The 23888-nt window shown below is 44.5% G+C and overlaps 1 protein-coding gene across 1 annotated transcript in view; it reads left to right on the forward strand.

The window, feature by feature from the left end:
• LOC310800023 (uncharacterized protein) overlaps positions 1-23888 on the forward strand; it is a gene marked incomplete at both ends in the record, with an annotated part of 172320 nt that overhangs the window by 14099 nt on the left and 134333 nt on the right. The window contains one exon of the mRNA XM_083662620.1: positions 6442-6585. Coding sequence (XP_083518746.1) covers positions 6442-6585 — 144 coding nt within the window. The remainder of the gene's footprint in view (positions 1-6441; positions 6586-23888) is intronic.

A 23888-nucleotide genomic window follows, 5' to 3' on the forward strand; every position in this document is an offset into this window, starting at 1 on the left:
TAAGACGTGCTTAAACATTTTAAATTCGACGTATTTGACATACAGGTGCAAATAGCATATACCTTATTAAACATACAATTAAACATTAGACATACGTAATGGTAGCAGCTACAGTACGTTACAGTACAGCTACTACACTATTTGTGTATGTTAACTCATTCATGGCCAGTTTAGGACTGCCAATATTTAGCACAGGCCAAAGATTTTCATAATTGTTGGTCATCTTTCAAGACCCACAGTAAATTATCTATTAGCACCAAAGTGATTTGCAATACCTCAAAATGAAGATGTACGTCTCTGGGTTCACCAGAGAAAAAAAAGTGAGCTTTTAGCATGTTCTGTACTCTACTTATAGCCATTTATATACACCTTGTTTTCACCAAAAAGGTCTCTCTGAGAAGAGAAATTGCAGAAAATTGCATTTTTGTAAAGGACACAATCTCAGGCAGAACTCGCTCTCAATTCTTTTATTTTGAACTGTATTGACATCAGACATGTAAATATTATTCGTTATGACACAAATGACAAAAAAAAAAAAAAAAATATATATATATATATATATATATATATATATATATATATATATATATATACATGAAGTGCTTTTTTTACATTCAACAATACAGTTTACTCAGTGTGAGTGAGTGTGAATGTGTGTGTGTGTGCGCGGGGCCCATGTGTGTCTCTTTACATTACATTACATTTCGTCATTTAGCAGACCTAAATGACCGTCCTGACCGTCCTGACCTCATTCTGAGATGTGGGCTCACAATCGGCTCCTCATCTGAAATAAAAGCAACATATCCTCAGTAAACTATATAATCACATTTAGTACAGAGACAGTGTAGTCGTCTACTAGTGTCTCAGTAAACTATACGATCATAGAATGCAGAGATCAGTGTAGTCTCTCTCACACACACACACACACACACACACACACACACACACACACTCCTTACCGCGAGATCATCCGGGTCCTGTCGCATTGGAGTCCAGTCTTCCTCGCCCTCGACAGGAAAGTGGCCGTGCTGCTTGGCTCTGTGTGAAAGCAATTTCTGTGGCGAGGCTGCTGTTCTCCTCCTGCTCACAAAGTTGTGACTCCGTCTCGTCTCTTTCGGGGTGGCACACAGGAACGGGGTCCAGGGACCAGGATCGATCATGTTGGTCACGGGTTTGACTACCGCGAACAACTGATCGATGTCCGCTGCCCTGCAGCAAGCCGACCAGCTCGTGCAGCGCGCCGAGGGGCGTTTCAATGGCGTTTCTCCTCTCTGCACAAGGAAGCGCGTTTCTCTGTTTTCTGTTTTTCCTCCTGCTCATTTCAAAACAACAGCTGCGGTATGTGTTTGTTCACGTGTTGTCGGCTTGTCTTTGAGGCCATGGACCTGATACCATGTCACAGGCTGGGGAAGTCTTTGAACTACGCGCTGCACTAATAAAAACAAAAACACGTCAAACACGTCATTGGCGGGGAGGGCTATTCCTGATAACACGTCAAAGACGTCTTTGGCGGTGAATGAGTTAAGGAGTCTCGTGGCCTGCGGGAAGAAACTGTTCCTCAAGCGATTTGTGCGTGCTTTTGGAACCCTGTATCTCCTCCCTGAGGGTAACAGGGAGAACAGGCTGTTGTGGGGATGGTTTGTGTCTTTGATGATCTTCAGGGACCTCCTGAGGCACCGCTGATTATACAGTTCATTAGAGCTGGGTATTGGTTCAAATTTCAAGAATCGATTCGATTCCGATTCACAAGGTTGCGAATCGATTAATTTCGATTCGATTCGATTCGATTCCGATTCGATCGATTTCAATATGTTTCAAAATGTTTTTTGATCTGTACCCTGAATTACATGTCCAGTTATGTAACACAGGGGTTCCCAACCAGCCAAGTAGATACACGGGGAAAAAAGTTGCAGACCTGTTGTCAATTTTAATGGTTTTAGTTACACATATATTTACTCACCAGGTGGTGACAAAGGGTAAATAACAGCCTTTTCATCTGTCAATAAAGACACTTTCACAATTATGCACAGTGATTTGATTTCAGCCTATATAATTTCTAAAAGTAGATATTAATGATCAAACATTTCCATTCATGTAGCCTACAGTATTTATGTTTTTGTTTCAACTACAAAGATAAATGAACGTCAACTTGAAACTATGTTTCAACTACCACACACAGCATAATATTTTAGCCTGTTTATTAAAATAAATAAATAATAATAATAATAATAATAATAAAAAATCGATCTCTGGACATATGAATCGATAATCGAGGATTAAAATGAAAATCGATTAAAAATCGGAGAATCGATTTTTTGAACCCAGCCCTACAGTTCATGCAGTCCTGGCAAGTCTCACTCTCCGTAGCGCCCTGCGGTCCATGGTGGTACAGTTCCCGTACCAGGTGGTGAAGCAGCCAGTCAGCAGGCTTTCAATGGTGCCTCTGTAGAAGTCCCTAAGGATTTCTGGCCTTAGCCCAAATTTCTTCAGGCGCCTGAGTCCGTGTAGTCGCTGTTGGGTCTTTTTGACAACAGTGGCGGTGTGACCGGCCCAAGTCAGGTCCTGGTGGATGTTGACTCCCAGGTACTTGAAGCTGTCCACCCTTTCCACCACTGTGCCGTTGATGGTGATTGGGGGGTGTGCCCCCCCCCCCCCTCCTGTAGTCCACAATGATCTCCTTGGTCTTGGAGACGTTCAGAGAGAGGTGGTTGTCCTGGCACCATTGTTCCAGGGCCCCCACCTCCTCTCTGTAGGCCGTCTCGTCGCCCCCCGAGATCAGCCCCACGACTGCTGTGTCATCTGCAAACTTCACGATGGTGTTCGAAGTTTGAGTCGCCACGCAGTCGTGGGTGTAGAGGTCGTACCAGAAGGGGCTGGAGACGCACCCCTGGGGCGCTCCTATGCTGATGGTCAGTGGGGAGGAGGTGAGGTTGCCCACCCTCACCACCTGGCGGCAGTCTGTCAGGAAATCCAGGATCCAGTCGCACATTGCTGTGTTTAGTCCCAGATCCTTGAGCTTGCGTACCAGCCTGGAGGGTACTATGGTGTTGAATGCTGAGCTGTAGTCCACGAACAGCATTCTTACATAGGTGTCCTTCCCCTCCAGGTGGGACATGGCGGTGTGGAGCACGTGTGCTACTGCGTCCGCTGTGCTCCTGTTGGGGCGGTACGCAAATTGTAGCGGGTCGTGGTCCGGGGGGAGTGTGGGGCGGATCTTTGATATGACCAGCTTTTTAAAGCACTTGCTGGCTATTGGTGTGAGGGCTATTGGGCGCCAGTCATTGAGGCTGGTCACTTTCTGCTGCTTGGGAATGGGGATGATTGTCGCTGCTTTGAAGCAGGAGGGAACTCGTGGGAGGGAGAGAGACTGGTTGAAAATGTCTGTGAATACGGCTGCCAGCTGGTGGGCGCAGGCCTTGAGGACCCGCCCGGGGATGGCGTCCGGGCCGGCCGCCTTGCGTGGGTTGATGCGCAGGAACGACCGGTGCACCTCATCCTCAGTGATGGTGAGAGGGCGGTCTGGATCTGTGGGGGGTGGGAGGTGGGGGGGGTTGGTGGTTAGGTGGGAATGGGAGGGGGTGGGGGTGCTGAGGGGAGGAGGGGGGGGTGGGGGGGAGAGGTGGCGGGGAGGTGGTCGGGGGGAGGAGGGCAGTGAGGGTGGTGGGGGGGAGGAGAGGAGGAGTGGTGGGGGGGAGGAGAGGAGGAGGGGTGGTGGGGGGGCGGAGAGGAGGAGGGGTGATGGGGGGAGAGGTGGCAGGGGGGGTTGGAGAGGAGGGGGGGAGGGGGGCTGGTGGGGGGGAGGGGGGGAGGAGGGGGGGCGCTCTGGCAGAGGGGTCAAACCTAGCGTAGAACGCGTTGAGTTCGTCTGGCAGGGTGGGTGACGCGTTGGCGTTTTGCTGTTTTTCCCCTTTGAAGTCTGTGGCAGCATGGAGTCCTCTCCACAGGTGTCTGGGGTTGTTGGAGTCCAGTTTTGCCTCCAGCTGCCTGCCATATTCTCTCCGTGCTCTTTTTAAAGTGGTTCGGAGGGCATATCTTGTCTGCTTGTATTCCTCTGGTGTTCCAGAGTTGAAGGCGGTGGTCCTGGCGTGGAGGGCTGCCCGGACGTCACTGTTGATCCAGGGTTTCTGGTTTGGCATTAGTTTTATTATTTTTTGGGGGATTATATCCTCTGTGCATTTTTGTATGAAGCCTGTTACCGTGTCTGCATATTCGTCCAGGTCTCCTGCAGCCTTGAACTCTTCCCATGCTGTTTGGTCGAAGCAGACTCTCAGGATGTCCTCTGATTGGTCTGACCAGCAGTGGGCAGTTCGGAAGGCCGGGGGGTGTCGCTTGAGCTTTTGATGGTACCTGGGAACGAGCAGGATGGAGGCGTGGTCCGATCTGCCGAAGGAGGGGCGGGGTGTAGCCTTGTAGCAGTGTTTGATGTTCGTGTAACACTGGTCCAGTGTGCGTTTTCCCCGTGTGTGGAAGTTGATGTGCTGGTGGAGTGTAGGCAAGCGCTTCCTCAGGTTGACTCTATTGAAGTCGCCTGCCAGGATCATTGCTGTTTCCGGTTGTTTAAGCTCCTGTGCGCTGATTGCGCGGTGGAGTTCCTTGGCTGCGTTTGTTGCGTTGGCTTGGGGGGCAATGTACACTATACATACACTATACATTAGGGCTGTGGCGATTCACTTATCTCCCGATTCGATACTATCACGATTCTTGGGTGCCGATTCGATTTATATTGCGATTCTTAAGTATTGCGATTCTACGATTATTGCGATTCGATATTACGATTTATTGCGATTTTTGTTTATTTTTTTCTTTTCTTTTTTCAGTTTGTTTGCTTTTTTACACTAGATTAGAACATGGGAAAAGTTGAATCATACACTAGAGACTGTATATATCATGAGTAGGGCTGGGCGATATAGTTAAAAACAGGGGCGGACTGGGATCATAATTCAGGCCGGGCATTAGATACCAAGCAGGCCAGGCCGATATGGGCCGACGCGCTTGAAATTTGGGCCGTTTGAAGCCCAATTTGGGCCGTTTGAAGCCAGATTTGGGCCGTTTGAAGTCCAATTTTACAATGAGATGCACCCACTTTAACCCTGAAGTGTAATTATTACTTCAGACTAACTAATAAATAGGGGTGGGGGAAAAAATCGATTCACCTAAGTATCGCGATTTTTAATGTCACGATTTTTTGGATCTATCTTTTATTCCAGAATCGATAATCGCAAATTAATTTTTTTTTTTTTTTTTTTTTTTTTTTTTTTTGGGTGCTTGCAGTCAGGCCACTCACTGAACAGCAGGCCAGGCGCCGCCTACTGGTTTACTAGTGGTTTTATTACTTTATTAGTTAGTCTTAAGTAATAATTACACTTCAGGGTTAAAGTGGGTGCATCTCATTGTAAAATTGGACTTCAAACGGCCCAAATCTGGCTTCAAACGGCCCAAATTTCACGCGCGTTGGCCCATATCGGCCTGGCCTGCTTGGTATCTAATGCCCGGCCTGAATTATGATCCCAGTCCGCCCCTGTTTTTAACTATATCGCCCAGCCCTACTCATGATATATAATATACAGTCTCTAGTGTATGATTCAACTTTTCCCATGTTCTAATCTAGTGTAAAAAAGCAAACAAACTGAAAAAATAAAAGAAAAAAATAAACAAAAATCGCAATAAATCGTAATATCGAATCGCAATAATCGTAGAATCGCAATACTTAAGAATCGCAATATAAATCGAATCGGCACCCAAGAATCGTGATAGTATCGAATCGGGAGATAAGTGAATCGCCACAGCCCTACTAATAAAGTAATAAAACCACTAGTAAACCAGTAGGCGGCGGCTGGCCTGCTGTTCAGTGAGTGGCCTGACTGCAAGCACCCAATTATTATTATTTTTTTCTTTTCTTTTGCGATTATCGATTCTGGAATAAAAGATCGATTCAAAAAATCGTGACATTAAAAATCGCGATACTTAGGTGAATCGATTTTTTCCCCCACCCCTACTATACATGGTATAATTATATATATATATACCAGTTACTTTGTTAAGTAACACAAGTTACAAATTGAGTATTTATTTATTTATTATCAAAGCATGTATTTAAATAAAGATACAATCATTTCCTAATCAAATTGTGTGTTTTTATGTAAAAAACCACTACTAAATTATTTGTCGGGGTGGTTCCGGGGCAGCGATGTCATTCTGCTACTGCTGTTATTTTGGTGAAAGTAATGCAAAAGTAGTGTAATAAGTAACGATTTACTCTACACAGAGTCATGTTGTAAAGTAACTTATTACTTTAAAATGAAAGTGACTAGTAATATGTAGTATATTACATTTTGAAAGTAACTTGCCCAACACTGGTGTCTCCGTGTGTCAATGAGTAAATCAGCTGTGTGTTTCTACTGTAGCATCAAGACGTGAAAAAGCTCCACTCTTGCTCCACAGAACAGCCCGATAAGGACAAGGTCAAAGAGAGAGAGAGAGAGCAGAAGAAGGTCAAAGAGAGAGAGCGAGAGAAGGAGAAGAAGACACACAAGGTGATGAACGAGATCAAGAGGGAGAACGGAGAGGTCAAGCAGCCACTGAAAGGTTGGTGGACATGTGCACACAGTCGCACACACCCACACACACACACATGTCACACACACACACATGTCACACACACACACACACACACACACACACACACACACACACACACACACACACACACACACACACACACACACACACACACACACACACACACACACACACAGTTTTATTTGAATCCACTAAATTATATGACAGTTTACATAAGATTCAGATATTACAGAAGTTCAGTCTGACTCAAGGACATTTATGCAGCATTTAAAAATATGTAAAGGATTGGATTTGTCATTTGATACAAATAAAATACTTAAGTAATACTGCACTTTTTCTTCATTTAACTACAGAAAGAAGCTGAAATAATTTTCCTTATTAACACGTTCACTGCCAATGACGTATTAATCCGTCAAAAAAAATCCAACGGTTGACTGCCAATGACGTATTAACACATTCACTGCCAGCCATTTTTTTTTTACTGTAGGTAGCTTCTGCCAAGCCGTTTTTTGAGGATTCTGGCTCATTTTACAAGAGCCGAGGATAATTTTCTGCTTGGACTTTGTGAACACGAAGTTCACAAAAGTACTAATAGAATGTGTGCTTTCTCTGTCTAAAAGAGTTAGTTTGTAGAGTTAGTAGTTATGTAGATATTAGCCGTTGAGTACAGCATGGTTTCAGCGTGTGAGACAGGAAGCTGAGATAATCGCAGTTTTGTGAAATTCAATCAAACAGGCAGAACAGTCACTTTAACCATTTATTTTTGGCATCAGTGAGAGATCAGACATCTGAACAATATAGTTCTGAACACCCTCTCCTTTAAACTCCTCCCTCCGTGGGCGTGTCTGGTGGCGTTTGTCACAAGCCAGTTTCTCCTGCCTGTCTGAGCAGTGAGCAGCCTCCCTCTCTGGCGGCCCCTCGTCGGCGAGTGTGGCGAGTGTGGACTGTGGATGGGACTCAATCGTTTCTTGGATTTTCGGTTGAGAGCTTTGATGAAGCTTTGTGCGATTCTAGGCTTTATGCTGCCCACCCAGTCTATTTTTGGAACCCCCCACCGTTGTGCGCCGGTGTGCAGCAGCGTGAAAGCGTTTTCGCCTACAGTATGAGAATGAGGCTCGTTCGTTTCTGGGTTTTCGGAATGCGTGCGATTCTGGCCTTTCTGCGGGTGTTTCAAAGTGTGTTTCACCCATAATCTATTATGCAAATTTGCAATCCCCCACGCCAGCACCGCTCTCCGCTCTCTGTGTGCTGCTGCTGGCGCGGCCGCTCTCGGGCGAGTCTGGTGACTGATGACTGTAAAATCGCCAAGCCATTTCCTTGAGAATGGCTTGCTCCCGCGGCTGTTTTTGGTTGGCTTTCTCTCTGTCGGGAGAGCACTGTCGCCACTCAGTGGGTCGGTAAAATAGATTATACACATTCAATACCTCCAATTCTGGTGTAGGAGACGTAAAAGGGTTAGATCAACGTCCCACCGTCAAATTTTTTTTTTTTTTTTAAGCCGAGATAACTCGTCTTTGGCAGTGAACGGTTGGATTCTGTAAGCCGAGATAACTCGTCATTGGCAGTGAACGTGTTAATACGTCAAAAAAATGATTTTTTTTTTTTTTGACCGTGGGATGTGCATCTAACCCTTTTACATCTCTTATATAAGTATTGGACGTGTACAACGTGTACAACCCATTCCACCGACCCACTAAGTGGCGACAGTGCTCTCCCAGACTAGAGGAAGGCAAGCAAAAAGCAGTGTGAGGAAGCCATTCTCGTGAAAATGGAAACGCTTTCGTTTTCGCGCTGATTGCTGGCGGTGCGGGATTGCAAATTTGCATAATAGATTACGGGTGGAACACACTTTGAAACACGCAGCATAAATAAGACCAGAATCGCAAAAGCTTCATCAAAGCTCTCAACACAAACCACAAGAAACGAGCGAGCCGATCCAGACTTGCACAGCGGCCGCCAGCAGACAGGCAGCAGCAGCAGAAGCAGTGAGCCTGGTGACGCGAGGTTACAGCAGCAGCAGCAACGAGCTTGTGACATGCCCGCTGCAGCCAAGAAGAACACACACGGAGGGAGGAGTTTGAAGTAGAGGGGTGTTTCCTGCTGTTATGGAGGAAATTACTGTTCAAAACTATTGTTTAGATGTCTGACGTCTTACTGATGCCAAAAATGAATGGTTAAAGTGACTGTTCTATCGAATTTCACAAAAAGCCGTTTATCTCAGAATAATTTTTCTGACGCTGAAACCATGCTGTATTCAACTGCTAATGCTTACATAACTACTAACTCTACAAACTAACTCTTTTAGACAGAGAAAGCACACATTCTATTAGTTCTTTTGAGATATTGTGTGTTCACAAAATCTAATCACAAAATGTGTTAACACATTCACTGCCAGCCGTTTTTTTTTTTTTACTGTAGGTAGCTTCTGCCAGAGGTTTTTTTTGAGGATTCTGGCTCATCTTTCAAGACCCGAGGATTCTTTTCTGCTAAGATTTTGTGAACACAAAATATCTCAAAAGAACTAATAGAATGTGTGCTTTCTCTGTCTAAAAGAGTTAGTTTGTAGAGTTAGTAGTTATGTAGGCATTAGCACTTGAATACAGCATGGTTTCAGCGTCTGAAAATTTAAGCTGAGATAAATAGCTTTTTGTGAAATTCGATAGAACAGTCACTTTAACCATTCATTTTTGGCATCAGTAAGACGTCAGACATCTAAACAATAGTTTTGAACAGTAATTTCCTCCATAACAGCAGGAAACACCCCTCTCCTTCAAACTCCTCCCTCCGTGTGTGTTCTTCTTGGCTGCAGCGGGCGTGTCACAAGCTCGTTTCTGCTGCTGCTGTAACCTCGCGTCACCAGGCTCACTGCTTTGCTGCTGCTCCTGTCTGCTGGCGGCCGCTGGGCAAGTCTGGATGGGCTCGCTCGTTTCTTGGAGTTTCGGTTGAGAGCTTTGATGAAGCTTTTGCGATTCTGGTCTTATTTATGCTGCGTGTTTCAAAGTGTGTTCCACCCGTAATCTATTATGCAAATTTGCAATCCCTCACCGCCAGCAATCAGCGCGAAAGCGAAAGCGTTTTCGCCAATCCATTCTACAGTATGAGAATGGTTTCATCGCGCGTTCCCCTGCAGTTTTGGCTCTGCTTTTTCTAGTCTGGGAGAGCACTGTCGCCACTTAGTGGGCGGTGGAATGGGTTGTACACGTTTGGTGGCTCCAATATTTATATAAGAGATGTAAAAGGGTTAGATGCACATCCCACGGTCAAAAAAAAATAAATCTTTTTTTTGACGTATTAACACGTCATTGGCAGTCAACAGTTGGATTTTTTTTGACGTATTAACACGTCATTGGCAGTCAACGTGTTAACATGTCAAAATTATAATGTTTGGGGAATGTGTAGCCAAAAGCGAGAGACATGCTTCACATCGAGTTTAGGATGTTGTTGGCGGCAGCTACTTTTTTTGTATTGAGTGATACACTCTACTAAAACACTAATATCATATTATATCAGAAGTGTTCTTTGTTTTGTGTTCACAATAGTGATGTCAGTTTGATTTGGTTAGGTCAGAGCTATGGAATATTAAATCATCCATCTTTGCTCACTACATCTGTCTTTCTTACTGTCATTACTGGCAACTAAACCGGTTTGAATTTTGCATTGGGGAGAGTTCTATTGAAGTGACTATAAACCAGTGGTGACCAATTTGGGGCCCGCGGGCCAAGTTTGGCTTTGGGTTTTTTTGCAGGCCAGGCCACCGGGCAGTTGCCCGACGTGCCCGATTATGCAGTCCACACCTGAATGGAGAAGTCGGGACTCTTCTATCTACGATTAACGTTAATTTTGTGCAGCTGGTATTCTCTCTCCCCGACTCTATCACACGGGTGTGAGGCATTGCTATCTGAGGATTGATTGCTCCTGATTGGTTGGCTGAATCACCTGGTTGGGGGGTGAGGTCTGATATTTGATCCCTCCCCAGTAACTGGCTTTACACAGCTCAGCAAGATGGACAGATCATCATCACGGCAGTGGCACACTGACAAAAGAAAGTTTAGGACGGAGTGGCAAGACGAGTATTTTTTTACCGAAGTAAATTCAACAGCGGTTTGTCTCATTTACAGACAGAGAGTGGCTGTTTTGAAAGAGTACAATATACGTCGCCACTACGAAACTGATTTTCAAAGTACCTTGAGGATTTTTCAAGTTGTGAATTAAGTCAAATTTCTCTCTTGATTATAAAGGTGGAAAATACAACAGTTTTTAACTGGGTGTTTACTGATTAAATGTTTAAGCTCCCCACAAATGCAGATGTTTTTTTAAATATATATAACCAATTGCAAATTATTACAATTACCAAACAGATAAAAAGTAGATTACCGTATTATATTGAAATGTTATTTTAGATTTAGAATGTTAATTTTCTATAAAACACAATACATTTTAATGTAATTCCACAACGTTTAATTTTGGCCCTCGGCCCTCCATCCAGATTGAGTTTTGGCCCTTCATGGGAAATAATTTGGGCACCCCTGCTATAAACCATCTGTGTCGTTTCACTTTTTATTGAAAATCCTTCCACCAGATTTTCACGGCTGCTTTATGAGAAACGCCATTTGAGTGGCGAGTGCAACAACATCGTTGACATCACTGGTACTCGGCATAAGGAGGATTAACGTTATTAATTAACGTCATTATCGATATCAGATTCTTCATCGTCAATAACGTAACGCTAAACATCACTGACACTGACCACGTTGCTCGGTGTTGATGTTTCAGCTAGAAGTGCCTTGTTGTTCGACTTGTCCTGTTTGTTTTTCCTGAGCGGGTCCCCCTTCTGAGGACTAGTTTTCCTTTTTAGCCAGCGATCTATCATGTTTGCAAGCAGCTGTCTACCCACCGAGAAATCAGCAGAGGTGCGTTGATGTCAAGAGAGGACTGAGGGACGCGATATTTTTTTCCTTTTTTCCCCATGATGGTGAAGGCTAGGCGAAGCCATTACCCGCCCCTCTCTGCCTCTGATTGGCCTAGTGTCAAACGTTCATCCAATCACATTCGCTTGGCTATCCTGCATCTCTTTCTACAGTCTGTGCTCAGTGGGTCAGACAGACAGCTGTTTCGCTTGCATAGATCTGTCTGCGCAAACCATTGCGGGATTACTCCCCCTTTTATAAATTGAAAATATGTGGGAATTCGGTAAAATGTGCGGGATTCCCGCAATCCCGTGCCGAATTTTAAGCCCTGTATATGTATATACACATATATATACAGTGTATATATATATATACCGTAAATTCCGGACTATAAGCCGCGGCTTTTTTCCCGTTTTTTGGCCCCTGCGGCTTATATAACGGTGCGGCTTATCTATGGATTTTTTCAGAAAAAAAAAAAAAATACAAATAAAATCTCTCTTTTTTAGCACTCTTTCTAACTATAAATCCACTTCTGTTTTAATTTCCTCTCTTGCCCTCTTTTCACCACACCGCGGACACTGTGTGCACTGTAAAAATAAACAACGGTGGTGTTGTGTTATGTTGTTTTGTTGAAATGTTACGGTAATACGGTAAATGGGAGCTTCCTCAAACAGCCATCTCTTTCCCGACAATCCCCTCTGTGCGTGACCACTTACATATGGTAATTACGGTAAGCAAACGGCCACTCGGCCAACAACTCCCTCCCCCGACTACCAGGAGAAAATCACAAACTTCGGCGAATTCACACAAAGGAAGATCAAGGAATATTCACAACAAGACGAGCAGTAGAAGCAACACTCTCACTTACCATGGGGAAGGTACGCAGAAATTCACACGACGCAGCTTTCAAGTTGAAAGCAGTCAATCTCGCATTAAAAGAGGGAAACAGAGCAGCAGCGCGTAACCTGGGCATCGATGAGTCAATGGTGAGGCGTTGGACGGTGCAGCAGGAGGAACTGTCTCAGTGCAAGAAGACCAAAAAGTCCTTCAGAGGTCATAAAAGCAGATGGCCCGAACTTGAAGATTCCCTTGAAGATTGGGTGTTGACCCAGAGAGCAGACGGCCGAGGCGTTTCCACGGTGCAGATCCGACTGAAGGCCAAAACAGTCGCCACCGAAATGAAAATTGAACATTTCAGAGGTGGGCCATCTTGGTGCTTCCGATTCATGAGACGAAAGGGACTGTCCGTCCGGGCGAGAACTACTGAACAACTCCCTCCCGACTACCAGGAGAAAATCACAAACTTCGGCGAATTCACACAAAGGAAGATCACGGAATATTATAGGAGTGTGAAAACATCCACAATCACCAACGGGTTCCAAAACGCTGGACTGCTGCGGGATGAAGAGGATGACGCCGCCACAGCTGGCGCTGAGGGCCGTCAGAGGCTTCAGAGGCTGTTCGATGCCGACAGTGACGAAGAGGAGTTCGTTGGTTTTGAGTGACAATGAAGGAGAGAGGAGAGTGGTTGACGAAGCCACCCTGAACCTGTTCGTTTCCGACACTGAAGATGAGGACTTTGGTGGTTTCAGTACGCAGGAAGAAGAGGAAGACGAGGATTAGTGACTTGACTTCTCTGGTTACAGCCGTTTGCTGCACATATAGCCTATTGTTGTGTGATTTTGTCTGGGGATTAGTGACCTGACTTTTGTTTTGTTTTGTTGAAATGTTAATAAATGGGAGCTTCCCCAAACAGCCATCTCTTTCCCGACATTCCTCTCTGTGCACGAACCCTTTCATATGGTAATTAAACATCAAAACACCCGCGGCTTATAGACCGGTGCGGCTTATATAAGAAAAAAACAGTCAATTTTGGTGCTGCGGCTTATATACCGGTGCGCCTTATAGTCCGGAATTTACGGTATATATATATTAGGGCTGTGGCGATTCACTTATCTCCCGATTCGATACTATCACGATTCTTGGGTGCCGATTCGATTTATATTGCGATTCTTAAGTATTGCGATTCTACGATTATTGCGATTCGATATTACGATTTATTGCGATTTTTGTTTATTTTTTTCTTTTATTTTTTCAGTTTGTTTGCTTTTTTACACTAGATTAGAACATGGGAAAAGTTGAATCATACACTAGAGACTGTATATTATATATCATGAGTAGGGCTGGGCGATATAGTTAAAAACAGGGGCGGACTGGGATCATAATTCAGGCCGGGCATTAGATACCAAGCAGGCCAGGCCGATATGGGCCAACGCGCGTGAAATTTGGGCCGTTTGAAGCCAGATTTGGGCCGTTTGAAGTCCAATTTTACAATGAGATGCACCCACTTTAACCCTGAAGTGTAATTATTACTTCAGACTAACTAATAAAGTAATAAAACCACTAGTAAACCAGTAGGCGGCGCCTGGCCTGCTGTTCAGTGAGTGGCCTGACTAATTTGCGATTATCGATTCTGGAATAAAAGATCGATCCAAAAAATCGTGACATTAAAAATCGCGATACTTAGGTGAATCGATTTTTTCCCCCACCCCTAATATATATATATATACATCATCATCATCAGTACCGTATATATAAATGGGAGCTGGGGCTCTGTTTCTCTATCCCAGTGACTACGTTTACATGCACACAATATTCCACTATTATTCGGGAAATGACAATATTTGAATTTGATAAGGGTCATGTAAACAGCATTCCAGTTGCATTTTCTGAATTTGGCCTTTTTCCGAATTGATCATTTTCCGATTAATAGTCGACATCTGGGTTATTCCAGTATTATTCGGGTTTTAGGAGGATTCTTTGATCATGTATACAGCGCATTCGGAATATGCATCTCAATCAGGGTTTTTACCGCAGTTTGCGATGCATGTTGCCTGTTTGTGGTCAACTGATGTGTGCTAGAAAGTGCTAGAAGAGGTGAAATAATCATATAATCTGTCATCTCTGGCATACAAAAAGAAAAGCCCACATGTCTGATTGGGAGGAGGAGATGAGAAACATCGATTGGTGCCCACGGAAGTCGAGCCTGCGAGGTAATAACGTATGCTACTAGCCTACTTTTTATGAAAGACTTTGATGTGCAAATAATCGCAATGCCAAACTTTCCAGCAGCAAGCTCCTGAAATGGACCAAGTGATCCTGGTAAGATTGAATCGCGCTGCTCTGTTTATTCTCAACAGAAAAACTCTGCCTACCTGCATCTCTCTCTCCCCCCCCTCCCTCACATGTCGGGGAGGGCGAGCTACAGCTGCATGTAAAAAGGAATATTAGTGGATTATTCATTTAGTCGGAATATTGTCATTTTCCGAATATGGGCAAAAACCGGAATATTGTGCGCATGTAAACGTAGTCACTGTGATTGTCCCACTGTGATGTCATAAATTCCACTGTGACATCATCAGTGATGTCATAAATCCCACTGTGACATCATCAGTGATGTCATAAATCCCACTGATGACATCATCAGTGATGTCAGCTGCAGGACGGGCGACCCCGGATAGCGGGCGAGCCTAGGAATTGAGCGTGAGATCCCTAGTATATAAAATTTGGCAATGTTGGTTCTGTTTCAATTTCATTGTGACATCACTGATGATGTCATCAGAAATGAAGCATTTAGCGCTTTCCAGTCCACTGGGAAACTCACACGGCGGCTCATCATGAATGCGGCACTGTCTGAAATGCACATAGAGTTTTATAAATCACGTTTCCCCATGCATAAGTGCACCCTGTTGCACCCATACAGGCACACTTCAGTTCCGGTGCAGTAGAAACCTGCTGGTGAGCTACCCCGACGCATTTGGTACTGGCCCAGTTTCACCGGCCGCTGTATGTTATCATTATGGGACACGCAAGCAGCGTACACAACTGCTCAGTGTCCCACGGGTTGTGTTGGAAAGGTGCTGAGACTATATTGTCCCCATGATAGACCCAGGCCAGTACTGCACGGAGCATGTGTGCTTGATAAACTGTCAGAGTGTGCCAGTGGTCGCAACTTGTTTGTTTTTTCTCTGACGAATTTACATCCCTGGCATTAGGTTGACCCTCACACCATGCCACAGTGGTCTTCAAACTGTGGGATTGCAACAGGTTTATTTAGCTGTGTGTGTGTGTGTGTGTGTGTGTGTGTGTGTGTGTGTGTGTGTGTGTGTGTGTGTGTGTGTGTAAGTAACATGAGAAGCTGAGGGAAAAGCCAGGGCAGTGGCATGCCTGGCCTGCCCCTCTTTCCAGCCTTGCACTCTTTCACTCTTTATTATTTTCTTTTCTTAATAATCAATAGAAGGGAACAAACAAGACATAACCACACTACCACGACTTCCCACACCGTCCGCCACCATTAGTTTTTCACCTCAGCCATGTTGTGTCTAAAAGGCAGGGAGTAGCACAGGTGCAAGCAAAACATTAACGAGGGCCCTGGAACACTTGAATGGATTGGAAGTTGGAAACCCTCATTAATATTTGCTTGCACCTGTGTTACTTCCTGCATTTTAGACACAAACTGGCTGCTGGTGAAAAAGGCCCTGTCTTGCAGGAGCCTGGTGTGTGTGTGTGTGTGTGTTGCCTGGTGTTGGGGTCGTTGGGTTGTTTGGGTGCATCTAGTCTTTCTTGCCAGACTCTCCCAGCAAAGGGGCTGGGAGAGTCTGGCTGGGGAAGGCTTTCACTGTGGACGAGAGGGGAAAAAGGCTCTTTACAGCCATCCACCAAACGTACCATGCAGGCTGGCTTTATTGCATAATCCACATCAATCGTTTTCGGCGTGTAGCAACGAGCTAGCGACTAGCGCTGCTGTTGTTATTGGTTCAAAGGCAGCGGCACAGGCATTTGAGCTCAGCAGATTCAACACGTACAGCAGCAGAGGCATACCGATTCGACACGGGTGGGGTGGACAGGAAATCCAAATATCGCAGCCGCAGTGAGAGCGGGTGGGAGCCAATTGCAGAGCTTGCAGGGAGCAGAATGGGATTTCCATCCGGCATCGACTGAAACATTTCAGCACCAATGGGAGAGCTAAGTCCACCATGCTGCTTCAGCCCAGTCAGTAGGGGCGTGCAGTGGTAAGCGCTGTCGCCTCACAGCTAGAAGCTCCTGGGTTCGATTCCCACCTGGGACGCTGTGAGCGCTGAAGGAGTGCGTGCCCGTTCGCATGTCCTCGAGTGCCAACCGCCCAGGTGGGGTCGTCAAAAGGGCCTTTCTGTGTGGAGTTTGCATGTCCTCCCCGTGCCCCCTGGGGGTTTCCTTCGGAACCCCACACCAAAAACATGCAATATCCTGGTTGCTGATGTGGTGCCTCCTCTGGTCGTTAGGGGCGCCTGTTCGGAGGGAGGGGAACTGGTTGGAATAGCGTGATCCTCCCACGTGCTATGTCCTACCGGTGAAGCTTCCCCTGTCAGGTGAAAAGAAGTGGCTGGCTAACTGCCCATGTGTCGGAGGAAGCATGGAGCCAGTTTTCGGCTCTCCCCAGATCTGCAGAGGGTGGAGCAGCAACCAGGATAAATAAATTAAAATGAGCACTAATGGGGGATAAAAATGGGATAAAGAAATCGGGGGGGTGGGGAGGGGGTATATATATATATATATTTAAAAAAAAACAGTCAGACTAGGGTGCACCTGGCCCCGGTGCACTGGGCTTAAGAAGATCTTCAGTCTCGCTCCCTCCTCACCTCTTGTTTGTTTAATGTAGTTTTTTAGTTGTCTAGTTATTTTCATTTAGGCTTAGTTAAATTATTGTTTTACTTTTACTTTGGTGTATGACTCCCCTCATATGTTCCTACCCGGCTCAAGGAAGTAACAAATGAGCCCCTTTCACAACTGTGTTGTCGCTCTGCTCCTACACAGTCCCTTATACGATTGTTAAGAATGCAGACAAATTAAGTCTCGAGCTGCAGACGGGCTAACAACGTGTACAACTGTCGCAGAGAAATTCCAAAGGTACTCACCATTGCAGAAGGGTCTTCTTGTGATCTTGGGCGGTCAGGGTTCAAAGCTTGCCGCTGCTAATAAATAGTTTTAATGTGCTGCATTAAAAAAGAAAATCCTCAAGTTTAGATTTCCTTCCAGCCATCACAGCGCTATTGGCCGCTGCTGGTCGCTGGTCCCCGACCCGTACACCGAGTCTTAAGGCCCAATTATACTCTATGTTAAAGACGGAGACTTTACTCTGCGTTCATTTGGTGAGTGTTCTGCCTGTCCATCCTCTGAAAGCTTATGGATATGCATGAAACGGAGCAGAACCACACACACAAACACTTACACATTTGACTCTCTACTGCCCACTAGTGGATATGTATTCTTAACATGATACCAACGTGAAACAAGCATGGAAGTATGTGGGCAGTGATGATTACACCGTTTGAAACGCACACATTTATTTTTGTATGAAAATGGTGTATAATTGGGCCTTTTTCACATTGTGTTTATTGTTGCAATAGGCCGATCAGCAGGAGTAGATAGCAAGCGCTGTGATGGCTGGGTGCACCGGCACAAACACAGAAGAAGACATGGTTGCCATTTTCTAAGAAAACAGTTTGGCCGAAACTTGAGGAGTGTTTTTAGAAATATATAAAAAATATGTATTTGCAGCGCCGAGCTTTCAACCCCGACCGCCCAAGATTACAAGACCCTTCTCTGCCGGTGGCGGTGAGCGCCTTTGAATTTTCTATGTGACAGTTGTAAGACGAGCATGGTTAGTCCAACCGCGGCTTGAGACTTTGTGGACTTTCTTAATGATCATATAAGGGACTGTGTAGTGTGTAGGAGCACAGTGACACCACAGTTGTGAAAGGGGCTAACAAATGAGGGGAGTCATATACCAAAGTAAAAGTTAAAACAATAATTTATTAACTAAAACTAAGGGAATAACTAGACGACACAAACAACAACATTAAACAGAAGGAACAGAACAAAAGGTGCATCGGTGAGGAGGTAGAGACTGAATGGTCTGAAGGTCTTCTCAAGCCTAATGAGTGCACCTGACGCACAACGACTCCAACACCAGGCTCCTGCATGACAGGAGCTGTGTTCGAAACAATGCACTGCAATTGCAATGTACCCTACATTTTCTCCCATATACCACAATGCAATGCAGTCATGTTTACCAAGGGAGAAGAGGAGTGAGGTAGTGTCCGAAACTCATTTAATTGTTCCCCATATAGTTCACTCACTATGATAAACACTACATGGGGAATAGTGAGTGAGTGAACCATTCCGAACACAGAGTCAGGAGAGTGGGAGGGTCGTCACAATAGTTAAAATCTTATCAAATGGTGGACCCTGGGACAAAATCTTATCAAATGGGGGTCTGTGTGCGTGATCTAATTTGTGTCAGTTTAGGGGTCCTTGACGTGAAAAAGTTTGAGAACCACTGGACTAGCACATGCCTCCTCTGTTACATGTGCATTCGCCAGCCGTTTCATTTCATTGACAGGACATAGCGCATCACACATGGGAGGATCACGCTATTCCCACCAGTCACCCCTCCCAGTAACAGGTAACCCGACCGACCAGAGGAGGCACTAGTGCAGCAACGAGGACTCATATGATATCCCACCAGCTTCCCACCCGCAGACACGGACGATTGTGTCTGTAGGAAAGTCTCACCAAGCACCGCTGTAGACTCTCTCTAGGCAAATATGTCAAAATAAAGTCTTACCCATAGTTCTCTTTCTCTAGTTCTTTTTCTGTCTCTCTCTCCTACTGTGTGCCTGTGTTTGCGTGTGGTTGGTATACGCATGTGTGTTTCACCGTGTGCTTGTGTGTCTATATATACCTGTGTGTATCCTGCTGTGTTTTACTCATGTGTTTCACTGTGTGCTTGTGTGTCTATATATACCTGTGTGTGTATCCTGCTGTGTTTTACTCATGTGTTTCACCGTGTGCTTGTGTGTCTATATATACCTGTGTGTATCCTGTTGTGTTTTACACATGTGTGTTTCACTGTGTGCTTGTGTGTCTATATATATAGTCTAGCAGAAAGGGCCCTCAGATTTTGAGATACCCCTACCCGAGGTAGAACAAATGACAACAATGATTTTTCTTATCTTTAGGGTCTCCCATTAATGAAATTGATTGTTGTCAAAAAAAATGGGGGATTTTTTTTTTTTTTGGCCGCCCCTACTGACTTTAGAACTACCCCAATCCCTGAAAAAGAGCCAAATTAGGCCAGTCCGAATAGGGGAAAGGTGACAAAAAAGCCAATAACTTGAGAATGCTCACTCTTTTCCTCATCAGATTTGCTGAGGTATGAACCAGTTGGCTGCCCTACATCACCAAACAGTCAGAAAATGATTTACCTAAAAGGATAATGAATTATAGTCCTGTAAATATAGCTTTACTTTAGGCGGAAATTGTACTTTGTGGTGATAGGAACATAGGACTCTATCACTTTTCTCTCATTTATCAGAAAAACTGAAATCCCTGAAAAATATACCATTACTGAATTGTCTAGGGTGCTATTGAACACTGACCAGTAGTTGTATGGAGATATCTGGTACAGTTCTATTGCAAATGAGATTTCTTTAGACAGGCCTACCTTTTCTCTGAAATAGAAATTCCGAATGGGGATAAGTGGCATAATACTAATCAGGGCCGGCGCCAGGATGAAATGACTGAGGGGGCTGTTATAACTGGCGAGGGGGCTGATTTTTTTTTTTTTTCCGATTTTTTTTCGATTTTTTTTTTTTTTTTTTTATATGATATTTTTATATCGTAAAACATAGGTTATATACCCGCTATGCCTATTTCCGGACTTTTTAACCATAATAACCTCTGAAAAGCGCAATAACACAAGAAAGACTACTATTCAAAATCAAATAAAACATTTATTTCACAGCAGCAGATTAAGGCATTAACTCATTCATGGCCAGTTTAGGACTGCCAATATTTAGCACAGGCCAAAGATTTTCATAATTGTTGGTCATCTTTCAAGACCCACAGTAAATTATCTATTAGCACCAAAGTGATTTGCAATACCTCAAAATGAAGATGTACTGTACGTCTCTGGGTTCACCAGGAAAAAAAAAGTGAGCTTTTAGCATGTTCTGTACTCTACTTATAGCCATTTATATACACCCTGTTTTCACCAAAAAGGTCTCTCGGAGAAGAGAAACAGCAGAAAAGGCAATTTTTGTAAAAGACACAATCTCAGGCAGAACTCGCTCTCAATTCTTTTATTTTGAACTGTATTGACATCAGACATGTAAATATTATTCATTATGACACAAATGACAAAAAATAAATAAATATATATATATATATATATATACATGAAGTGCTTTTTTTACATTCAACAATACAGTTTACTCAGTGTGAGTGAGTGTGCAGACAGACAGACAGACAAGACAGACAGACACACAGACAGACACACAGACAGACACACAGACACAGACACAGACACAGACACACACACACACACGCACACACACACACACACACACACACACACACAGAGAGAGTTCTGTCCACAGCTGCTGCTGGATCGCACCTCCTTCCCCCGCAAATTAGCATAGGAGGGGAACACCAAACTGGTTTGAGATCAGCGTCTAGCCTCCTCTGCCTCGCATCGTTTTCCTCCTCTCGTTCGGGCTGGGACGAATGCTGCGACACAGGAACGGGTCGGGCTTGGCTTTGGGACCAGGCGCTGGAACCGGATCGATCATGTTCGTCACGGGTTTGACTACTGCGAACAACTCAATCCAGGTTCGCCCTGCAGCAAGGCGAGCAGTGCAGCGCGCCGAGGGGCGTTTCAATGGCGTTTCTCCTCTCTACAAGGAAGCGCGTTTCTCTGTTTTTCCTCCTGCTCATTTCAAAACAACAGCTGCGGTATGTGTTTGATCGCGTGTTGTCGGCTTGACTTTGAGGCTAGGGACCTGATAACATGTCACAGGCTGGGGAAGTGTTTGAACTACGCGCTGCACTAATAAAAACAAAAACACGTCAAACACGTCATTGGCCCTCTGGGCTATTCCTGATAACACGTCAAAGACGTCTTTGGCCATGAATGAGTTAATAGAGGTTCAAGGGTTCATAGGTTCAAATTTAATAAATAGCTACATCTCTGACACCTTGTGACAACCAAAGCATAGCAAATAGCGCTTCCCTGCCAATTCTGAAACAACAGAGCTATGTTTACAGGGGGTAGACTACATCAACTTAAACTGATCAAATTTGATGAAGACTGCAGAAACAGCAGCCTAAACATGTCAGGTACAAACATTGCCTAACTGGCCTTTATAGATTAACTATTCTTTAAAAAAAAAAAAAAAAAAAAAAAATTCAAGTGAGGGGGCCGAAAATTGAACTGAGGGGGCTAAGCCCCCTGAGGCCCCCTCGTGGCGCCGGGCCTGCTAATAATAATACATTTTATTTGGTGACACCTTTCAAAACACCCAAGCTCATTGTACAGTGCATAAAAGAGACATAACATTCTAAAAGATCATACATAAAAACAAGCATTGCAAACACCAGCATCATTAAAATACGACGAGCGTAGATATAAGAAAAGACAGGAGATACACACGGCAGGCGAATAACAGATTGAGTGCTGTATATGATTAAAAGTAGGCCAATTTGAACAGGTGGGTTTTGAGGTGGGATTTGAATGTGGTGATGGAGTCAGACTGTTGGATGTGTGATGGCAAGGAGTTCCAGAGTCTGGGTGCAGAGCAGCTGAAGGCCCTAGCACCCATGGTACTGAGGCGAGAGGGGGGGGACGGTCAGGAGGCCAGCTGAGGAAGAGCGTAGGGAGCGGGAAGGGGTGTATTCCTGGAGGAGGTCAGAGAGATGGGTGGGTGCTAGGTTGTGTAGGGCTTTCTAAGTGAGCAGAAGGTTTTTGAAGTCAATCCGGTAGTGAATGGGAAGCCAGTGGAGTTGAATGAGGACAAGAGTGAGGTGGTCAGATGATTTAGTGCGGGTGATGATCCAGGCATTTGGAGTCTGTTGAGCAATTTGGTGGGTAGGCCAGAGAGAAGAGAGCTGCAGTAATCAATCTGGGATGTAACAAATGTGTGGATGAGGAGCTTTGGACAGGATGTATTTTGGAGCCGATGGGCAAGGCCTCGGTTTTACTGGCATTTAACTTCAGGAAGTTACTGCTCATCCAGCTCCTGATGTCCTGGAGGCAGGTGGTGAGGGAGGTGGGAGGAAGAGCGGTGGTGGGTTTGGGGGAGATATAGACCTAGGTATCATCGGCGTAGCAGTGAAACTGGACACCATGGTGTCTGAGGATTTTACCCAGGTGGAGGAGGTAGGTGATGAATAGGAGTGGACCCAATACTGACCCCTGGGTCAAATGGCAGAACACCCGGACAAGTGGTTCCCTAGTTGGACAAACTGTTGTCTGTTGGGAGTAGGGCTGGGCGATTAATCGAATTTTAATCATGATTACGATTTGGGCTGTCCACGATTATGAAAATAAGATAATCGACATAAAGCGATTTTGCGGCTCTTGTCACTCTCGTTCTGTCTTGTGTTATAAATCAAGCACACCCCTTTGCTCGGCCCCTCCCCCAAAGCCCAAAGCACACCGTTTCGTTTCAGCTCGAGTTGTGAATGACTGTCATGTGAAGAGCCACGGCACGTTTCTCCTCCCCGCTTATTTTGTTGGTCAAGGAGGATGAGGATGGTGAGGAGTCCAGAGTCAGCTGCACGGAGGAAGTCGTTAGTTATTTTTACCAGGGCTGTTTCAGTGCTGTGATTAGGGCGGAAACTAGGGGTGTGCCACCTTAGGCACCTCACGATTCGGTTCGATTACGATTCAGGGTGCTACGATTCGATGATTAATCGATTATTACGATTATTACGATTAATCACGATTTTCGATGCATCTTTTTCCCCATACAGGATTTCTTTGTCAGTATCTTTTTCCCCATACAGGATTTCTTTGTCAGTATCCATTAACTAAAGTAAACAAACAAATTTACCTCCATTATCTTTTATTTAGATCAATCAGACCAAACAATACATCCAAAACATTTCCCACAACAAAAAGCTGCTCTTATTCACAACAAATTACAGGTGAGATTATTTTAAATAAAGTGCCTTTAGAAATAAGACTTATTTTCTTTTAACCAAAATATGGTTGCCCAATTTTAGTCGCCTTATATTTTGAGTAATTAAGATACTATGCAGTCATAAGCCGGCTTAATAATGACGATGTGACAGAAAAGTAAGTATAATAGTCTATAGTATATAGTATAATAGGCCTATTCAGTGTGCGCACCGGGTGTAGTAGTAGTAATAATGATAATAATAATAATAATAATAATACATTTGTGTAATTTCGTTTTCTAAACAAATCTTATTTTTTGTTTTATAATGCATTTGCACTGAAAGGATTTGTTTAACTAATATTTGTGAACTTTCATTTTCATATATTTTTTTTAACAGTTA

This window comes from Poromitra crassiceps (genome assembly GCF_964638095.1).
Source record: "Poromitra crassiceps genome assembly, chromosome: 2".
Taxonomy (NCBI): domain Eukaryota; kingdom Metazoa; phylum Chordata; class Actinopteri; order Beryciformes; family Melamphaidae; genus Poromitra; species Poromitra crassiceps.